The 22,279-nt window shown below is 40.3% G+C and overlaps 1 protein-coding gene across 2 annotated transcripts in view; it reads left to right on the top strand.

The window, feature by feature from the left end:
• The window catches only part of LOC115143991 (vesicle transport through interaction with t-SNAREs homolog 1A-like), a 174,511-nt gene that overhangs the window by 22,218 nt on the left and 130,014 nt on the right, over window positions 1-22,279 (top strand). For both annotated transcript variants that reach the window (XM_029684546.2, XM_065002415.1), the window contains exon 4: window positions 15,938-16,015. In XM_029684546.2, the coding sequence (XP_029540406.1) occupies window positions 15,938-16,015 (78 nt within the window). The remainder of the gene's footprint in view (window positions 1-15,937; window positions 16,016-22,279) is intronic.

Raw genomic sequence — 22,279 nt, 5'->3', positions numbered from 1 at the left:
TTTCACTATTTCCGTTAGAAATATTGCTTTATCTGTTTAAGAAAATGTATGCTTTCACCTATATGCAGATGACACTGTGGTATATGCTATTGCCCCCACAGCTGACCAACGTCTGTTTCCCTGTAGAAAACAGGGAAAAACTGAAATTGGTACTTAATGCAAGTAAAACCAAGTATATGTTATTTTCCAAATCATGTATCTGATGATTTATGCATACGTACTTTGGAGGGTTCGCGAGTGGCACCGCGGTCTAAGGCACTGCATCTCAGTGCAAGAGGCGTCACTACAGTCCCTGGTTCGAATCCAGGCTGTATCACATCCGGCCATGATTGAGAGTCCCATAGGGCGGCGCACAATTGGCCCAGCGTCGTCTGGGTTTGGCCGGTGTAGACCGTCATTGTAAATAAGAATTTGATCTTAACTGACTTGCCTAGTTAAATAAAGTTTAAATATTTAAAAAATAATTGATCGTATACACCAGTGGTCACCAAACTCCGGCCCGCGGGCCGGATACGGCCCGTCAGCACATTTGGCCCGGCCCTCTGAACAATACCAGAGACGCTATCGAATTTTTTTCCTATTTGGCCTCCAGAAAAAAAATCCTAGGCCCGGCCCTGTCAAAGAGAGAACGGAATAATGGCGAAAAGGTTAGGTAAGAGAAAAATTGATTCAGAATGCAGGGTATTTAACCTGCAGTGGACAAACAATTTTTTTTTTGTTCAATGCAAAGAAAAGGCTGTTTGTCTCATCTGTCAAGAGACGGTGGCGGTATTCAAAGAATACAATCTTCGCCGACACTATGAATCCCGTCACAAAGACAAGTACGATAGCTTGCAAGGCCAAATACGAGCAGACAAACTCTCAAAGCTAAAAAGTGGACTACTATCTCAGCAGAATACATTTGTACGCCAAGCTCAGCTGAACCAGGCATCCGTTCGGGCCAGCTTTCGGGTTGCTAAACTGATAGCAAGAAGCGGTAAGCCTTTCACTGACGGAGAGTTTGTTAAGAAATGTATGGATGCTGTCGCGGAGGAGGTGTGTCCCGAGAAGAAAGATGCATTTAATGCCGTAAGTCTGTCGGCGAGTACAATCACCAGACGCGTTGAAGAAATCGGGAGTAATGTATATGCCCAGCTGCAGCAGAAGACGAAAGAATTTGACTTTTTTCATTAGCACTGGATGAGAGCACGGACGTGCAAGACACAGCGCAACTGCTCATTTTTATTCGTGGAGTTAGCGCAAACTTTGAGATATGCGAGGAGCTGGCAGCCCTCCAAAGTCTCAAAGGGACTACAACGGGAGAGGATATTTTTGACAAAGTGTGCCAAACCATGGAGAAGTTGGACCTGGACTGGTCAAAGCTAGCTAGCATCACGACTGACGGGGCTCCTAGCATGGTGGGCGAAACTCGCGGTCTAATAGGACGCATGAACCGGGAGTTGGAAAAAAGGGGTCTCACCGCCCCGCTACGAGTCCACTGCCTAATTCACCAGCAAGCACTGTGCTGCAAAGTGTTGAAGTGGGATTCTGTAATGAAGGTTGTGGTGTCGTGCATAAACTTCATCAGAGCAAAGGGACTTAAACACAGGCAGTTCCAAGAATTCCTGTCTGAACTGGAGTCTACGCACGGAGATGTGCTGTACTACACAGAGGTCCGATGGCTGAGCCGGGGCAGAGTTTTGAGGCGTTTTTACGAGCTGCTACCCGAAATTAACGCATTTCTTCATTTAAAAGACAAAACGGTCCCAGAGCTGATCGACCCAGAATGGAAATGGCACCTCGCATTTTTAACAGACGTGACAGAAATACTTAACAGCCTTAACTTTCAGCTACAAGGCGAGGGGAAACTCATTTGCGACATGTATTCACACATAAAAGCATTTGAGGTGAAATTAGCGCTGCTTTTGGAACAAGTGAAAAAGCGCAACTTCGTCCATCTTCCTGCTACCCAAAACCTGTCGACAGAGAACCCAGCGGTCCCGTTCCCAGCTGTAAAGTGCGTGGAAGCACTGGAAATGCTGAAGGCGGAGTTCGGTGTGCGATTCAGTGAACTACATGTTCATGCAAAAGAAATCCGTCTTTTTCAGAACCCCTTTGTTGCCGACATTGATGAAGCCCAGCCTTCATATCAGTTTGAGTTGGCTGAGTTACAGAACTGTGATGTTCTGAAAGACGCATTCAAGCCCAACAGTCTCATTGACTTCTATGCCGCCCTCCCAAACGACACATATCCAAACATCAAAAAACACGCAATGAAAATGTCCACAGTTTTTGGCAGCACGTATATCTGCGAGAAAACCTTTTCTCGCATGAAACTGCTGAAAACCCCGATGAGATCAAGATTGACAGATGAACATTTGCATCAGTGCTTGAGACTGGCTGTAACTAGAATGGAACCTGATATTCAACTTCTCACCAGCCAGATGCAGGCCCACAGTTCACACTGATGAACATACATAGGTAAGCTCACTTTTCTGACTTGAATGAGTCATTCTGAGCATAAACAAATATAATCATAATAAAATCTACTGGGATAAAATCCATCTTTACAACCATACTGGTAGTGAAATGTATTGTGCTGTGTAGGTGCTGTATCACTTAGTTCAGTTTCTCAACCTGCTTCTTTTGTGGTTTTCACAGGGAAGTTGATGAGAGAGAGCTGCAAACAGCGGTGTCTACAAGCCTACTGGAACCTACAAAAGGATTATAAGGAAGGAACACAAGAACTTTAAGAGACTGCTCATATGTGTCAGAGAGATTCTGCTCTGACAACTGAGCTGAACTTTTATCTGTTAAGATTGTGCATGGCACGACAGAAAGTTAATGTTCCATGGCTTTTTTTTCTATGAAGAACCCAGAGAGAGTTATTTAGTTATTATTTATTTCCTGTTTTTTCTGTGAAGAACTCAGAGAGGGTTATTTAGTTATTATTTATTTCATTAATAGTGTTATTATTTGTTTCCTGACTTTTTTTCTGTAAAGAACCTGGAAAGGGTTATTTGGTTATGTGTGGCTTTCTGGAAAACAATAAATTTTTTAAGCTCCCCTACGATCGTCACACTTTTTCTGTTACAAACTGACACCGGCCCCCCATCAGAGAAGGGAAAAGTTATGTGGCCCTCACAGGAAAAAGTTTGGGGACCCCTGGTATACACGCTTAGAAATATCTGGGAATCTGGATAGACTAAAAGCATGTTGATGAGTTAAGAAATTAAGAATTATATTTTGCTTCCACTGGTCCTGGGGCCCTTGTTAAGGTCAACGGCATCATGAACTTGGATCTTCCAACAAGACTATAACCCCAATAACCCCAAGCACACAAAATCCATACATAAATGGTTAACTGACCATTTCTAAGCGCAGATGAATGATATCAGGGATCTGGAAAGATTCTGTATGGAGGAATGGTCTAATGTGTTCTCCAATCTTATAAAAGTTTTTAGAAATGGTTCAGTGCCGTTATCCTCACAGGGTGAGGTATTGAAAACGGGTGGCAATAATTTTGACCCATATCTTTGTTTGAAAAAAATGTATTGTTAAATGGAATCTTTTTATCTGAGCAAATGTATAAGTGTTTTGGAGCATACAATATGTGACCGACCAGCTCGATTCGATCTTATGTAGCAAAAGTTGAAGTGTTTTTTTTCTACATTGGATTAAAGTAGAAACTCAGAGCCTAAAAATAAATTGTATATCATACATTGCAGTTGAGGAACAATGGGAAAGTATTCTGCTTTGAAAGTTGATAAACTTGTAACCTCACTTTTGAGAAAATGGCCCTTTTTGAATGTTTTGGTTAACCTACTGGAGAGCTTTGCCAGCATTGTTCACACCCTCTAAAGCCTTAGCCACACCCATCTCTTTAAGGATTCACATTTGAGGCCATGTATTAAACAACCAAAGAGTTCAAGACTAAAGGCTGGTTTATATTACGGGTGCGTTCGTGAATTTAATCAGGAGTACCAGAGTGAGCGCAAAGCAAATGCATTCCAGGTCACTACCTCATGAAGCTGGTTGAGAGAATGCCAAGGGTGTGCAAAACTGTCATCATGGTAAAGGATGGCTACTTTGAAGGACCTTAAATATAAAATAAATGTAGATTTGTTAAACACTTTTTTGGTTACTACATGATTCCATATGTGTTATTTCATAGTTTTGATGTCATTACTATTTTTCTACAATGTAAAAAATACAATGTAAAAAATAGAGTAGGTGTCAACTTTTGACTGGTTATGTACTTGGATGGACACTTTTCCCTCTCTGTCACGGATACTATGGTTGCCCTTAGTTTGAAGATGTAATCCGGAGACAGGTGTTTTATACAACAAGCCTGACGTTGTCTCTTTTCGACTCCGTCTGCATATTTGCAATCAAACATATCATTCTCTATATGCACTGTGCATTCCTCATGTAACGGTTCTCTTGTGAAGGAGAGTCGGACCAAAATGCAGCGTGTAGATTGCGATCCATGTTTAATCAACAAACGTAAACACAAATCAATACAAACACTACAAAACAAAGAACGTAATGAACGAAACGAAAACCGAAAACAGCCTATACTTGTGTCAACTAACACAGAGACAGGAACAAAGACACTAAGGACAATCACCCACAAAACCCAACACAAAACAGGCTACCTAAATATGGTTCCCAATCAGAGACAATAACTAACACCTGCCTCTGATTGAGAACCATATCAGGCCAAACATAGAAATAGACAAACCAGACACACAACATAGAATGCCCACCCAGCTCACGTCCTGACCAACACTAAAACAAGGAAAACACATACGAACGATGGTCAGACCGTGACACCTCATTTCAATACTCGGTCTTCCAGAAAGTGGAGAGCAACACTTATGCAGTTCTACTACACGATATATTTCAATAAAGCCACGTTAGAAAGGATTACCTACACATACTGACCAGCTCATGTTATAGACAGAAGCGTGCTACATGGCAGACCAAACTAATTTCTCGGCATGTCCAGCCCACTCATTATTGCAGCCAATCATGGCTCGTGGATTGGTTGCTGTCTTTTTCTGTGGTTAAACCAACTATGCTCGAAAATGTAGAATGTTTTATTCGTATTAACAGATGGCATACAAGTTTGTTATTAAGGCACATGAAAGTTCACATGTTCCAGAAGGCATTTCTGGCAAAAATATAATTTTGATAAATAAAAGTTACATTCAAATGGCTCTCCTGTGAAGTAGTGACGTGCAAAATATGCCTAGTTTCTTGGAAACGAGTCACACACAGCTCAATATTTTGTCATTTTTTTTCATAGGTTTTTTTTGCTCATTATTTATCAAGGGTCCCAATCATTTTGGACCTGACTGTAGCTGCAGTAGAATGTCAAAAATGTGTGCTAGAAAACCTTGGTAGAGCATGGGCGAAGTAGGCATTGTGGTGCTCATGAAAAAGTGTTCGGCTTCAGACCAGCTTCTCACTTAAAACATTTGTTTTTGTGTTTAATTATATCTATAGCCTGCATAGAACTGGCTCATTCCTTCTTTTTTTTCAATATGGGGGATTGAAGAAGGAAAAACATACCAACTTGTCCATGGTACATTTACTAGTGTATTAATGAGATCTTCGTTCATGGTCAAGGAGACTGTAGAACTTTGGTACTTAACTTCAGGAGAACTATCTTGATGGGCTCTGTTAGGAATGTAACGGAGAAAAAACTGTCACCAAAGGTTTGTAAAGCCACTTTATTGGAATGTCCTGCTGTCCTTTCTCAAAATATATCTAGTTTAAGCGTCATCCAGAATTCTTCACTTAAATCGAAGATGCTTAATAATTATGGTATTACATATAGGTTTGACGGGATATTGAACAAGCACTGTACTTAGCTGGTCATGGCACAACGTCCTTGTAATCCAGCTGGGAGGTTCTGTGTCATTTGTACCCAATCCTCCATTACAGCGACTTCTACAAACAGAACATGACAGACCAACATTAGTTGGATGTTAGACACTATAAATCCCCTTAAATTGGCTCGTCTGAGCTTGTCCTCCCTAAAACATTTCAGTCTTCGTTGTGTTAATACAGATTAGTATTTATGTGTTCCGTATTTAACAAGTCATCAATAGCGCCAAAGTCCGGCCACACATCCTGATTAAAAATATCATATTTCTTGGAAATTGCCCGGATTTGAGGGGATTTTTCTCTCTTTCCTCAGAGCCCAGTGCAGATTTAAGATGTAAACAATCAATATTTTTCTCTGCTTATGAATTCTGCCTTTCATTTTCGAAGCTGTTCTACACAGCAGCTCTTCCCGAGCTTCTTGTGGATTGACGGAGTAAAAATACTTTTTTAGACACAAAGATGGGGCTTGCAAGTCTCTAATAGACCAACCTCTACAGTCTCCCTGTTGGGAGAGTGTTTATGGTGGTGGTGGAAGGGTGAAGGACTGAGTCACCAGAAGGGGAGAAGAGTCCTGGTTCCTCCAACAGTGTTGTGATGGTTCTCTTACCCGGGACACATGAGGAACTGAAGCATTGAGAAATTGCAGTACAGTGTTCTCTGTCAGTGTGATAATCAGCCAATTGCTGTGGTCAAAGCGATATAACAATTCATGATTGTAATAAATCAGTTTTCATTTGTCAATGATGTGTGAATAATGCACTGTTGGTACATCAATTACTACATTCTCTTGCACATATTTGTCTTCAATGGTATGTACAGCGCCGTCAAAGTATTCATACCCCTTGAGTTATTCCACATTTTGTAGTTAGTTGGAATTCAAAATGGGTAAATATACAGCTCCGGCCAAGTTCACACACCTACTCAAGGGTTTTTCTTTATTTTTACTATTTTCTACATTGTAGAATAATAGTGAAGACCTCAAAACTATGAAATAACACATATGGAATCATGTAGTAACCAAAAAAGTGTAACAAATCAAAATGTGTTTTAGATCCTTCAAAGGAGCCACCCTTTGCTTTGATGACAGCTTTGCACACTCTTGGAATTCTCTCAACCAGCTTCATGAGGTAGTCACCTGGCATGCATTTCAATTAACAGGTGTGCCTTGTTAAAAGTTCATTTGTGGAATTTCTTTCCTTAATGCGTTTGAGCCAATTAGTTGTGTTGTCACAAGGTAGGGGTGGTATACAGAAGATAGCCCTATTTGGTAAAAGACCTAGTCCATATTATGGCAAGAACAGCTCAAATAAGCAAAAAGAAACGACAGTCCATCATTACTTTGAGTCTGGATGGTTCAATATATATTTTTTATGCTCTTGGAAACTTTCAATGCTCTAGAAATATTTGTATACACTTCCCTATGATCTATGCCTCATCACAAATCTCGGAGATCTATAGACAGTTCCTTGGACAGCATGGTTATAGTCAACAGTGAGACCTAAATATAGGTGTTTCTTTCTAAATCATGTCCAAACAATTGAAATGTCTCCAAGTTGTAGTGACATCTCAAGGATGATCAAAGGAAATTGGATGCACCTGAGCTAAATTTGGCATGTTATAGCAGAAGGGTGTGAATACTTATGTAAATTTAGATATTTCTGTATATAATTTTCAATAAATGTGCAAAAATGTCTAAACTTGCCTTTGCTTTGTCATTATGGGGGATTGTGTGTCGATTTGGGTGAGAGGAAAAAAACTAAACAATTAAATCCATTTTGAATTCAGGCTTTAACACAACAAAATGTGGAATTCGTCAAGGGATATAATACTTTCTGAAGGCACTGTATTACAGATGTAGGATCTTAATTTGATCACTCTGTTGCATTAAAACTTGTAGTGTATTTGAGATTTAAAAAGGCTTCTGAAGTTAATTTCCACTGAAATTTCAGACTTGATTTTCCCTTATTAAAAATCTATCAACCCCTTCAAAAATGCCCATTAATTACAGTCCTCATTATAATTCACTTTTCCTATTGATGCTAGGTTATTTTCCTGCTGTATCAAACTCGCTCAAATTAAGATCCTACATTTGTATGTGTGTGTGAATGTGTCTTGTAGTTTGTATTATTCATTGAAGCGAGCATTTCCTTTCGCTTATCTTGGGGTCCTCTCCAAAGCAGAGAAAGTCACCCTCCCACTGACAGTGATCAGTGCTGTTAGACATGTCTGCCTGGAGTAAGGGCCTCGCAGGTCCTCTCTGTCCTCGGGGCTTATTTGATTGAGTGACTTGACTGAGAGGGGACTAAAGATAATAAGGGGGAAACATAAAAACATGGGGATATAATATCACCCCCCCTCCCATCCACTCCCCAATCATCCCAGTACTGTCCTTGCCCTTGTTTCAGGGCCTCAAACCTGTTCCACGCACCAGTGTAAACCTGAATTGACACGTGACACCCACACCCAAGTGATGCACTGACAAGAGGGCCTTGAAAAGGTGACAGATTATTATATTTTTTCCAGACTGGCTTAAGTATGTAAAAGTCATGAAATTTTAATGAAATGCATTATGAATGCATCTAGTAGGCTTGTGTTTTTCCTCTTTTTTGGAGGGGGGGGGGGGTTCTTTAAGAAACGAGTCTGGAGAGAGAGCGGGAAAGAAAGGGAGAACTTTGACATCTACAGTTTTCCTTGACACTCAGTGGGTTTTCCCAGTTAGCTCAATGTGTTTACCCTGTGATGAAATCTGTTAATGGAAACAAAGTTTCCCCCATCGAATTGCATTTCTCTTGCTCTTGCTTAAGTGCTTCTAATGGGGAGCATACAAAAGAAAAAGAAACAGCGTTTGGTCTTTGCGACCGACAATTTTGTCGTTTCTCGGCTGGTTTTGAAGCCTGCGGAGGAATCTCGCTGTGGCCTTGATCAAAATTACACTGTAGAGGATGAATTAAGGATTTGTTCATTTATCCCAGAGGTTTGTCGCCATCAGAGCATCAACTCGCACCCACAGTGAAGCTAAACACTTCTGTTTTATTTGGCTTCTGATGCACTTATTTGTACTTTTTTGTGTTTACATCTTTAACACAATTTATTGACATCACATGGTAGATAGATAAAATTGGAATTGTGATTTAAGTCAGAATTCAGGGTTTCCCTTCATTTCACAGTCTTGCTTCAGCTGGTATTTACTTGGTAAGAAGATATTTGATCATATATACTTGTTGGTACAAAACATTTCAACTCCCAATAGTAAATGGTACAAAGGGCTGTTTGTTTATAATTCCAAGGGAACCAAAAATGCGATTATTAGGTCATTGTAATTGCTAAGCTAAATGCCTGGTGAAAAGTGGACTGTAAAATAAAGTATAGCCTAATCGGTAAATCACTTCATATCTTGTCATTTGATTTCAGTGGTTTATAGGTTTTGGTTCAACTCTTAAGCTTAGAAAGAATTTCATACTCATGTGAGTAGTTAAAAACCTAGTGCTAAAATGGTTTCCTATGTGTTGTAATACATGCGGAATAGATGAAGTGAGTATATCCATATGGAATTACTGCATTGGGCACCTGCCAACCTGTAGCAGTTACTCCAAACATTAATGAGACAGGTATTCACATGCATATTGCTTGCACTGTGTTTATAATATGAATGTGCCCTTAGACTAGCCCAATGCCCTGGCGAACTTAACTGCACACTTACTCTTAGGATAAGTATCTGACGTTGTTGGCTGTGTCCTTTCTATGGATTGTTGAAATCGATGTGAAAGAGGTGAACAAGACCCCCATCAACCCTCAATTGGCCATTTCTCATAGTTCGGACAACTGGTCTGAATTCCGCCACAAAATCGGTGGATTCCCATCGAGCCGGGAAATGTGTAGGGAAGTTCACAAGGGCACATGTTGGAATGGCTCTGCTGGAAGGGACCTACGGACCTCATCTGCATTTGAATGTGGTTTGATCAGTGGAATAAGACAGTATACATAGATATATAGAGTTAATGATGTGACTAAGCCCCTATGCGTGCTGCTGTATTCTTATGGTAATAAGGGAGCCTGGAGCCATTCAGTCCAGACAATGGCCACGTTACTCCGAAGAAAGGCGAGGGACAGAGGAAGTCTTCTGTGCATTTTCATAGACGGATGCAGTTGGGCGCGCACGCACAAACAATAGCAGTCCAACGATATATGGGCCCACATCTCTTCCTTTGTGTCTACCTTTCTACCTTTTTTAGATAACACTCAGAGAATAGACATCAAACAACGATGAATCATAAATCGAGGTCAAAAGAGAACACTCTCCAATTCGGAGAAAGGGTTAAAAGTGAAGGTCTTCTTTTTAAAAAAAGAAAAGAAAAGAAAGACCGATTCACGCAAAAGAAAATAAAAAATATTCTCAGTGGAGGGTTCAGTGAACCATATGTAGGTAGCCACAGGCTAATGGGCCGATTGGTCCCTGGCTCGCCAGGTATCCCGTACCGTGTGCCCCCGAAATCCCTCATCCATTCCCCTCTAATCTCACCTTTTTCTCTGGCGCTGACCCGGGGAGGCCCACTTTTATTCCCCACTGCACGCCAGAAGCCAGCGTTGTGATCCGAACGGGCCCCGCTCTGGTTCCTCTCGCCCGGCTGCCTCCCCGACGGCTCTCCTCTATTGATTTCTGCACCGCTGTCTGTGTGTTTGCACCACCGACGCCCGGGCCTGACTCTCCTCTCCCTCTTCCCTCATAAAACCCGGGATTCATGTATTGAGAGAAGAGGAGAAAGAGAGAGCCAGAGAGAAAGAACGGGGGGGGGGGGTATGAAGCCAGGCTTTTGATTTTTCATTAGAACTGCTTCCGTATTTTAATATTGGGTTTAATCGGCCCTCATGCCTTAAAGAAATAACCATTGTGAGACGATTCCCCGGCCTTCAAAAAGTATATGCCGTTTCTTCAATCAAAGCCCCTTGAATTTGCTCTTTTGTTTAGAGTTCAGTTGCGATCGTTTTTTTCCTCCTCTCTCGCTCACCCTCTTGCTTTGCGGGTACAGTCGTTAGGCTTATTGACTGATCTCGGCTCTACTTAAACAATAGAAACGACTTTGACAGGAAAATCTAGCGCACATATTACAGTGGTGGAAGAGTAAAAGACCCCCGTCATAACAATATACCATTAAACAAAGGCTATCGCCTAACATCACATTTTTACAACACAATATGACATGATATGACATATTGTAACATAATATGATGTAATATTATATTATATAAATATTGTGCAATGTTGCCTGGTTAAAGTACACATTTTTTTCAATGTAATACATTTAAACGTTGAAAGTGCAAGTCTGACCCATTTCGTTATCTGTTTCTTGTATGTACTTAGTATTTATGGACATACGTAATATTATTTCCTGCTGAAATGACATGAAGGCCCTTTTGAAATGGATTGAGTGCACGTTGTCATATGGGACAATTCCTCCACCCTCAGCCCAGTTTAAATGTGTTAATAGCTTCTCTGCTATTGTTTTCCTTGGTCATTTGAGTTTAGTTGTGTTTCTGTTGTAGCGTGGGTGAGATTCATTTAGTCTTTTCATGGCTGTGAAACACAATGCCTTGTGTGTTAAAGCCACAAAAGCACCAACCTGTGCGCTAATGAGGCCCCGTGCTGATATCTACGGCTTAGGTTCCCTACTACTGCTGCAGTCATATTAAGAAAACACACAGGCCAGTGCGCGCTCACACACACACACACACACACACACACACAACGTGCACACACATGCAATTTCTGAAGGAGGTTTCTCATACACACACGCACGCACACACACAAGCTTGCAAGGCCCTTTATTCCACATAAACACATACACACAAGTACACACTCCCTCTGATGATAGACAGGAGTAGTGATTTGATGAAACCCCAAATCAAAACAAAGGCACAGAAAACCCCTCCTGTGACAATCTCAATTGTTGCCGCTTGCCTTTATCTGATAATGTAGCAAATGCACCAAAAAGAAGCACTTACTTAATTGAACAACCTCTGCCAATTTGTTTGTCTTAAAGGAGAGGAGGTGACACAAAAACAACAAGTGTGTGTGTGTGTGTGTGTGTGTGTGTGTGTGTGTGTGAGCTGTTCTTTGTGCCAGTGGAGTGTTAAACCCCCTGCCAGGATGAGATGCATTATTGAAGACGCTGTTGTGATACTTCTGTCTGCTTAAAGATCTCTGCTTCCTTTTTAACGCCGCGCCACCTCTGCCCCACTTCTGGGGAACTAGAACAGAGCCACTATCACCTGAGAACATATCACAGGGACACAATAATAGGAACCAGGAAGTGATGTCGCGTTTTCAGTTTTTGTGCGCTTGTGGTTTTTCTTTTTGTCGACTTTGTGTCCATGTTTTACTACGGTTTTTGATAGGATAGTAGTGGTATTAATGATAACAATACAGTCATAATGATTGAGTGTTATTGTTGATGGATATTTTGTAGTAAATGTTCCACTTTTTCGAAAGGGTTTCTATTCTATGCCGATTCCTCTTCAACAGTATGTGGAGCTGATTAGCAGCAAATGAAAGGTTAAATTACCATTTGAAGCTGACACCGAGTCGTGGAAAAAGTGCCATTTAAGTACTTTTTTTGTTGTTGTTGTAAATGGCCTGCCGCTCTCCCACTGGTGAGAAAGATGTAATGAAACACACTTTTTGTCAATTCAATATGGTTAATTACTCTTCACGCCACGCCACGCCACCAGCCGTGTGCTCGGGATGAAAAGAATGAGTGGAAAAGTGGAGGGAAAAGCGTCTGCAGAGTAACTTCAGGGCCCCTCATTACACCCTGCCCCTGGGTATTTTTACGCCTTTTATATCCCTTCTAATGAACTGTTTACGTTTTTCAGCTTTCCAGGCACCACAATTATTTGCACGCACTTGTGTCGCTTGTTGCAACGGGTATAGAGAGAGGGAGGCTAGTTGGGCCCCCCCCCCCCAAAAAAAAACCTTGTTTACCAATGAAGATCAGTTTATTTGGTTGAAATGGTTCTGATAGTTTTAAGAGGAGAACTTTTGAAAACATTTTTAAAGGCGACTAATGTCAATTGGGTGTATAAACCAAGGGTGTTGAAATTATTGTCCACTTCAGCCTAATGTTCATGTAAGTGAAGTAATGGTTGTGATTTGTTTGTTTAGAATTACTATTTTACTTAAAAGTAATGATATGTATATATCTAGTCACTCATGCAGGTATGTAAACAGAAATGGTATAAAAACACTTTTATATTTGTGTCATAATTGCATGAATATAATTTCCAGCTCTGATATTGTTCTTGATTAGCATATCTTACAGTATGAGTTATTATGCATGCATATATAATTATGTTTGGATGAGTTGAAGAAACTCTTTCTTCTCCCATCGATGTCAACAGAGGTTAGACACGTGTGTGTTTTTTGACAGGACACCAAAACCTCCGTATGGCATTTGACGAATTATGTGTGGAGTTTTTTTTTTTTTTTAAGAAGACGGTCACTTTGCATAAAGATGTATCTTTGTACTTTTGTGCTTCCGGGAATAGAAGCAAAGTCTCACCCAAGATTAGAAAAAGTGACAAAAGAAAGACCTTTTCGAAAGGATAAAGAAAGATGTATTTTCTATGGCAATAAGGTATCTTATGAACGTGCTCATTCTTTTTAGATTACAAAGCCTCGTCGCCTGGTTTCATGTTCCTTTTAGTCATTTAAAACATTTCCCGCTCCATCTTCAACACACTAACTAGGATGAGAAACTTTCGACATTGTCTTTCTGAACAGTTCTTTTGGGGGTTTTCTTTTTTCTTTGAAATAACTACTATTTAGACCTTTTTTGTGTGCGATTTTTGGAACAACCTTAGTAATTATAGCCCATGATATACCCTGATCAAATATATAGATATTTCTCAATAAATGATGCTCACTGGTGTGATCTCAAAAGTCACACATGACAAAACATTATCAAATGAAGATAGCTGTTTGAGGTGCACTTATTTGCATAACACCCCAACCGGTAATCAAAGTCTATCAATGGGTGAGGCAGTCAATATTGCACAGCTGCTCTTGTTTTACATCAAATGAAAAGGGAATAATCACTCTAAGGGTTATGGGGGGGTTTCTGGAGGGGGGGGGGGAATTCAAACCAAAAAAGTAAATGGGTAGGGAGCAGTAGTCTTTGGTTCAGTCGCATTTGCAGTTCTTTTTATTTTCTCTCTTATTTGTGCTGCGTTCATCGTGGAAACTGTTGATACTCTTGGCAGTAACAAACAGCTATTTAGAAATACCAAAAAACTGTGCGGGTTTGAAGAAGACGTCAGGCTCTGCATACTCAAAATCAAGCCTTCTTCCTGGCTTCTAGTCTCAATTACTGGCAACCCGTCTTTCCCCTAAGTTACACTGCGGCTCTTTAAGATGACGCTCCACTCAAATGAGATGTGGGTGTTATCCCGGCAAAACATGACTCTACGCTGTCTGCCTGTTCCAGATTGATGTTTGTCTTTGTACTCACACTAACAGCATGCCTTAACTTTGTCATAACCTGCACATTTGGAAGAAAGGCTAATTGTACTTCCAGTTAGGAGTAGAATTAATCCTGTCCAAAATTTCTTGATGATGTATTTGAATAATTTTGTTTGCAAAAATGGATTGTTCAAAGGGGGAGTACAGTTGATGCTCGCAAAAAAAGGTATTAACACTTCATGATGCAAATGTTGTCATTTGGATTGTGAAGGCATTCGATTGTATTTGTGCGTGTTCTATGGCGGTGCTGTGTTTTTGATTTGGGTCATTGTGAATTCCGCTGTTCCCCACAGTCATTCCTTCTTCGGTGGTTAGCACAGGTCCCCGTGGCTCAGTTGATGCCTGTAAAGTGTGTTGTTTGGGGGCTTCTCTTTGTCTAATGGTTTTTCACTTGTCGCCCTGGTCAATCAGCTTCCCAGACAACTCGGTAATTACTCTTGTGGCTGTGTCCCTCACTGTCACAATAACAACACAAATCACTTCCCTGATGGCTTTCCACTCACTGGTCAATTTTACGGGGGAAGAAAAAAAAAAAAAAACGTGGTGACAGATATTTATATATTTTTCTCTGCTTTATTTCAATGAATGATTAGAGATTTGATTCTTATTTCTTCAAAAATACTGTAGCACTGTTACTATATTTGTTAAACAATGTGATTTTTAAATTGAACATCTAACTACAAATTCTAAACAGGAAATAGACAAAATATTTGGCAAAAGCAGGAGTCTCGAAAGATCTTAGGATAGATGTACCAATTTTTAGGCCCATATTTCCCGGTGATTTGGCTCTCCCCACACTGCCCACACAGAAGTCCTTTCAAGGCAGAAAGAGAAGAAAAGACGAGGAGGCTTAGTAAACAGTTTCTCTTTCTCCGCTGTTGTGTATTTAGTTTGGAGGGCATTTGAAGCGGGCGCTTTTTCTGTTGGTGTCTGTAAACAAGCTCTACACAGGGCCTGCTCCTTCAGCATCGGAGGTGGCACACTGAAGAGTGTTTGTCATTTTTTTTTTTTTTTTTGGGGGACATGGCATTCCCTCTCCCACCCCTTCTGAAGAGGAGATGGAGAGGGATCCCAAATCTGATGGAACGCCAATGGGTGATGAATTATTCCCTGTCTAAGTCCCAGTATCGGCATTATCACAGAGCCTGCCACTGCACTGTGCTGACAGCAGTGACAGCCCCCAGAAAAGATTTAGCGCTGACGAGTGATACTTTCCTTGTACATCTCCCGCCCCTGCCCCTGTGCCAGAGCCCTCCGTAGTTGGTTTTATTCTTCAGATTGTGTTTATTTAAGTGGGAAAGGGGGACATCTCTACAATTTCAGTGGTGCTAGATCACTTCGCAAGTGTGCACACACACAACCGCAGGTGCATTGCCTTTTTTTGACAGTCGGGTCCATTAGGGGGCTCTCGTGCTTAAGAAATGCCTGTTATGTTTTTCCAAGACAACTCCACTAAGGCTTATTCCCCCCCCGCTGTTTTCTCTTTCTCCCCTCTTCTGTTCTCTCTTCTTCATCTTTTTCTCCTTCCTCTTCCTCCTCCCCCTGCAGAAAAGGTCACGTATCGCCTACAGTGATGACGTGCGGAACGAGCTCCTGGGGGAAGACGCTGGCTCCTCGGAGAGTCAGGTAAGGTGCTAATCAAGCCCCTCCGGTCCCCAGTGTGGGTGGCTGGCCCTGGGTGTGAAAGGGTCAGGGCCTCCCGGGGCACCTCCTAGGGCCACCAGGGCCACCGCAGCATTGGCACTAAGTCATGCGGAAGGAACACTGTTTAATGCAAAGCTGCCCAGGGTCTGAATGGGCTCCAGGCCTGGGCCCAGCATCTGGGCAACGCCAGATTGGGGCAACCCCCCCACAGCTGTTCTCCAGCCGTCGGTGTACTTATCCTCCACCAACACACTATCAGCCACACACAACCAACCTCCTCCCCACAAACGGTGTCTTTCACACTCCTTTAAACACCAGGGGTGGCGAAACCACACAATGCAGACACTCAGGATGAATAGGATTCTCAGGTTCAATGTTTATAAGCATTAGTATCAAAAAGTCACTGACAGTTTTTATATTTTACTCGTTGTAGTTTGTTGCAAGTGATATTGAAAATTGTATAATTTTATATTATAATTCTATGCAATTACTGTTGAAAATGTATTCAAATTCATGAAAAGATGTATGGTGAATTTTGCAATGAAAATGCAATTTAACGTTTTATTTAAACTGTGATGGAGTTCAATACAATGGATTACAAACAGCAGATAAAAAGCCAATTAGCCATATTTCTTCCATTGTCACAAAATTATAAGACATGGGAAATGAACAATGCCTTCAAAAACTATTGATTCAGTCATATTGAATATGAGAAAGGAAAAACAAAAGCAAACATCTTAAATAGTGATCTTAATTGCCCAAAATATGGCACATGTTCTTTAAACTGTGATTGTTTTGCATTATGTCTGAAGTGCTGCATCAAAACAAAACCCACCATCTTTTTAACACTTGACGTGGTGCCTACATCTCACCTGCACAGCTGCCGCTCACAAACAGACACTCACAACTCTGACCAGCGTCCTTTGACTCATTTATATATTGCCTTAAATTATCCTGTCAACTTTGCAGTAGTTGCTGTGTGTGTCTCAGTCACACACAAAGACAGAGGGAGAAATATGCACATTTAGTCCCTCAGTACTTTGTAAAAGTACAGTGAGATGGTCGGCAGTTGAGCGGAGCTAAATAAAGTTGTCTCGTCTTTTTTATTTTGATAGCTCCCTTATTACCATTTCAATGATGACCCATGCACTGCACATCTTGCAAACATATGTATCGCTAGCCGAGATGTGTAATTGATATGCATATTCCCTGCAAATTAGTGAGACACAGAAGTGACTCTGACATTTTGTACAGAAGTTGGAAGTGGATTTGCTGCCAGAACTGTCACATTCAAGACGGTGATGGTTCCTATCAAAATCTTGTCAAAGGGAAAAGAAAAAAAGAATTATGACCCACATTTCAAATATATATATATTTCCCTTTCATTAAAAACAATTGATGATGAACCCCATTATTGAAATAATTATTCATAGACCTAAGAATATTTTTCATAGGATAATAATTTGTTTAAACAATGGAACCACCCTGATGAGCTCATCTAGACGGACAATATTAAGATGCATGCATTTTAAGTTGTTTTTAGTCTGTTATGCTGCTTTGTTGAAAAATTATATCATTATTTGGAAGGACATCACCTCCCTCCTATTAAATCTCTGAGTGAATGTTTCTTGAAGTACATTTTAAGATAATTAATTTGTCCCGCCTTCAAGTAATACCATTTTTATTTGTAGAGGGCTAACATGTCAAGGAATATTGTTGTTGTTTAATTATAATACACTTGTCTATGTTTTGTCATTCAGCCATAAAGTCAATATCCTCCATGGTTCGCACAAAACCTTGTATTTTCTCAAGTGATTTAATAACCCTCAAGGACGAATGGAGAGCACGGGGAGGCAAATTGTCCCTGAACCAAAGAAGAAAGTCCACATTTAGTAAGACAAATTTAGTAAACATGTATAAGCAAATAAAAATGAAATACACAATACAACAGTTATTCAAAAAATAAATGGGTATTTATAGATCTAGAACAAACTTATGGCATCTTTATTAAACCCTTGTATTGCTCAGTAACCATAGACCTGTGGTTTGGTGTATACCTATTCCTTAAGTAGTTGCTTCAGAGTCTTGAATACTCAAAGCATAACATTTGTACTATAAGTTGAGTCAATATCAGAATTCTAATGTGTGTACATTGTAAAACAGACGTTGTCTCACACACACACACCGTTTTTCTATTTACCATGGTGCCATATTTACCTCATTTCCATTTTAAAAACTTTTGGAGATAAGACTTGGTCTTGCTGTGAGTGGAGTGCTCGGAACTTCAGTTTTTTGGGGGGGGGATCGAACAAGACGGGAGCGATAGAGAGGATGGGGGAGCTTGGGCAAGTCGGTCAATTTAATTCCTGACGATCTGAAAGAGTTCAGGATCATTTCATATAGCTCTGGCTAAACGGATCATTACCAGTCACAAATCTATTTGTTACATGGCAAGGATTTATAGCTAAGTAAATAGGGAGTTCTGAAAATTGAGTGTTGGCCCTGCGATAATGGCTAAAGAACGATTTAATAGAGTTGGGCATTTATTCGTTATCTGTATGCGGACAGAGACTGAAATGGCGCTATCACTCTTCTTTTTTTTATTTTTTATAACGTGGTAGTCTACCGTTGCACTTTTTTCCCCTCCCTTTTCTCACTCAGCATGCAACTCACACACTCAGACACACACAAACACCCTACCACACACGAACACTCTACGGAATAGTTTCGATTTCAGTCACAGCAGAAGGCTTGGCCACAAGAGATTGTGCTGGTTTGAGCCGGCATGGACCAGATTTTACAGGCTACAAAGGAAGCCGATTACCACTTGTATCGAATTCCGTATTGAATAAAAAAATCTTTGTTTGAAAAATCTGCTGATTATCATAACAGAAAAATTGCAGCAGTGCAATTTTGAATACTGGCTGGCATTACAAAAACACAGGGAAAGGCGGTCATGGAGCCGTAATTATAACATTTACAGTTTTCTGTGTTTAACACTTTATTTCTCTCAAGCAAAGCTAGCGTTGTGGGTTACGTTGAAAAGAATGGTAAAGATTGATGAAAAAAAGAGAATGCCAAGCACAAAACCCTTCATATATAGTTTCAGCAAATCCTCCACGAGGACTTACAATCGACCAAGCAGCACAAATAAGATGGAACAAGTTTTGTTTGGTTCTCATTGAATTGGAGGGAAGGGCTGCGCCGAGTGATCGGCAGCTCTGGCTGGCCTGTTCAAACCATAAAATAGCCACATATGTAGCGTAGTTTTAAACTTCGGCCTCCTCAATAATGCGTTCAACGCAGGGGGCTGTGACCTTCGAAATAAAGGACCGTTTCCAGTCTGCAAAGTGGCCTTTTTTTCTCACCGAAGGAAAGAGTGAAGAAAATCGTTGTTTTTTTCTCCTCCATTTTGTTACCCTGTCGCTGCCAAGTTCCTCAAGGCCAGTGGCTCACTGAAATGAAGCTCTCAGCAGACAAACATTAAGCTGTTTTACTTTTGCATATTTTCTTCAACTCCTTTTCTTTCATTCTATCACGCATCTGAGATACAAAATGGCTTTGATAGCGGGCTGGAATACATTTATTCTCTGACTTTTTGGACATTTTCGTGTTTTCCTTTTTTAAACTCCGTTTACAGAATTACAATAATAAATTATGATATATTTGTTATTGAAAATCCTTTCCTAATTTAATTGGGGAAAGCTGAATAAAGTACACACAAGTATTTAAACAACGATTGGACATTTTACTTTGAATTAAGGTGGTAAGAACTTTTTTTAAGAATGTTTTTCTACAATTGTATATAGCCATATATTAGCTATTAAAAAAAATATATATATATATATATATATTGTTATTATTGAACAGAGACAATAATACTGATGGAGCCACTCCAGATATGGCTGTGTATATTTCCTCTCGCTCTCTCAAATCCTATTAGACATCCATCAGAGTAGAATGTAACATTACAGTTACACCAACATAATTGTGCTTAAATTGCTCATACATTTTTACCGACTGGGTGGCTGCGTCTTTAACTCTTCGGCGCGAGCACCTTTCAGAAAACGCTTAACCGTGGAGGAGCCTAGCCTGTCGTTCCTGACGACTGTGGCCACGACAACCAATAGTTTAACATCAATCCCACCACCGAGCCTCTTCTTTCTTCTCGACAATCCCGTTGTATAATTTATGATCCAAGTCCTCCTGCCTCTTTTCTGATAGCAAATGATTTCAAACTAGCAAAATTCAAAATGACCACCACATACAAAGTGAGATTAGAGGAGAGTAATAGTGGCCCTGAGCCTCCCTTCAGATCTGCTAACCTTTTAATCTCATTCAAGAAATTGAGATTTTAAAAAATATTTAAAAAATCACCTGCAACGGATGACAAATGAAGAAACCTGTCCTTCCCCTCCTGTACTAAATGATGTTGTGTTCTCCATGTCTTTCCCCTACAAAAAGAACAGGTTGTGGCAGAAGCATCCTTTTGTAATAGTGATTTAAGCTTGATTAAGCTCGAATTGAACCGTTGCTCTCCTCCAATGTCTGTGTTTCTATTAAAGATAAGGTAACAACAGTAGGATATGGGGATGTTTTCTATTTTACTCTGCTTGAATTTGACACTCTCTTTTCATCAAACACGACTCCCAGTTGTCCTAATAATAGACTCTGCCTTTATGTATACACAGCAGGCATCTGTATTGCAATACATAAGGAACATGAAATATTGACAATGTGTCACCAATGATGGACACATTGGAAACAATGGATTGGCTCTACATTTCACAATCTATACATTTTTTTTTTTTTTTTGTTGCTATTTTGCACCGGGATATATAAAATAGAGATATTCCCTCTATCAAGCTTCTATGCATACTGTATCCAAACTGTATTTTCCTACTGTACAGAGTGGGATCTATTTTCTTCTCCCTTTTTGACACATCAAGTGTTGTGATGTGACTTCCTTGATGGTGCTAGTTTAGACACCGCGAGTCGAGCAATCCATTCCCTCTCTTTTGTCTCGTGTGACAGCGCGGGAACTTGATCTTTGTTTGTTCAAAAAAAGGTCTGCACGAGTCTCGTGTTTAGCTTCGTTTAATGTGTTTGTCTGTGATTTCTAAATGCTAAACGTGCAAACGTATAAATCGTCAAGGTTAATTCGGGAACCCAGCCACATGACTGATCTGCTTCCTGCCATGTCTTTTCTTTTTGATATTTTTCTCTCTCTCTCTCTCTCTCTCTCTCTCTCTCTCTCTCTCTTGCTTTCGCGTGGCAGTTGATGAAGTTAAGTGAAGAGGTGAGTGCCTCTCTGCCTTTCCTGTTTTTAGATTCCTTTCCGTCTGAATTTCTGTGCCCTCATCTCTGCAGCCATAAGGCCAAGGCTATTGGTGAGGCTCTTATGAGCCTTTATGGGGATGAATTCAATGAAATCCATTTTCTGTAAAAATCTGAAAAGGAAGATAGTTTTTTCCGATAGCACACTCTTTTCAAAACAAGCATGAGGAAAAGGCTGGCATAAAGTACACATCAAGACAGTGCTACAGGGGGCAACCCTGTTTTATCAGAAAACCATCAACATCTTTATGCTCGGCAATCATGGTTGTTCAGTATCATGCCTAATTAGTGGATTCCGTATTTTGCCCTTGTTACTTTCATTTAGAACTAACTGTAAGTCTTGTAAAGTCAGGTGTAGTCGTAATGCCATTTGTTGTGGTTTTGTATTTGTTATAGCAATAAAGGAGGTGGTGTGGTCAGTTATCAGAAGGGGTGAAAGTAAGGCGGTACGGTCTGGTACGGCGTCCCTGTAAAACAAAGAGTGGGGGTATGCTGTACCGGTGAAATGTGAGCCTTTCACAATTTATACAACATGCCACATGACAAATTAGCAAATTGACTGGAAACCGGGTGGTATCCAGCTACTCATTCAAGGGTTTTCTTTATTTTCACTATATTCTACATTGTAGAATAATAATGAAGACATCAAAACTATGAAATAACACATGGAATCGTGTAGTAACCCAAAAAGTGTTAAACAAATTGAAATAAACTCAGCAAAAAAATTTAACGTTCTCTCACTGTCAACTGTGTTTTATTTTCAGCAAACTTAACATATGTAAATATTTGTATGAACATAACAAGATTCAACAACTGAGACATAAACTGAACAAGTTCCACAGACATGTGACTAACAGAAATGGAATAATGTGTCCCTGAACAAAGGGGGGGTTAAAATCATAAGTAACA

The sequence above is a fragment of the Oncorhynchus nerka genome, linkage group LG16 (assembly GCF_034236695.1).
Source record: "Oncorhynchus nerka isolate Pitt River linkage group LG16, Oner_Uvic_2.0, whole genome shotgun sequence".
Classification (NCBI taxonomy): Eukaryota; Metazoa; Chordata; class Actinopteri; order Salmoniformes; family Salmonidae; genus Oncorhynchus; species Oncorhynchus nerka.
The sequence above is the reverse complement of the archived record's forward strand: the minus strand, read 5'-3'. Positions and strand labels throughout refer to the sequence as shown.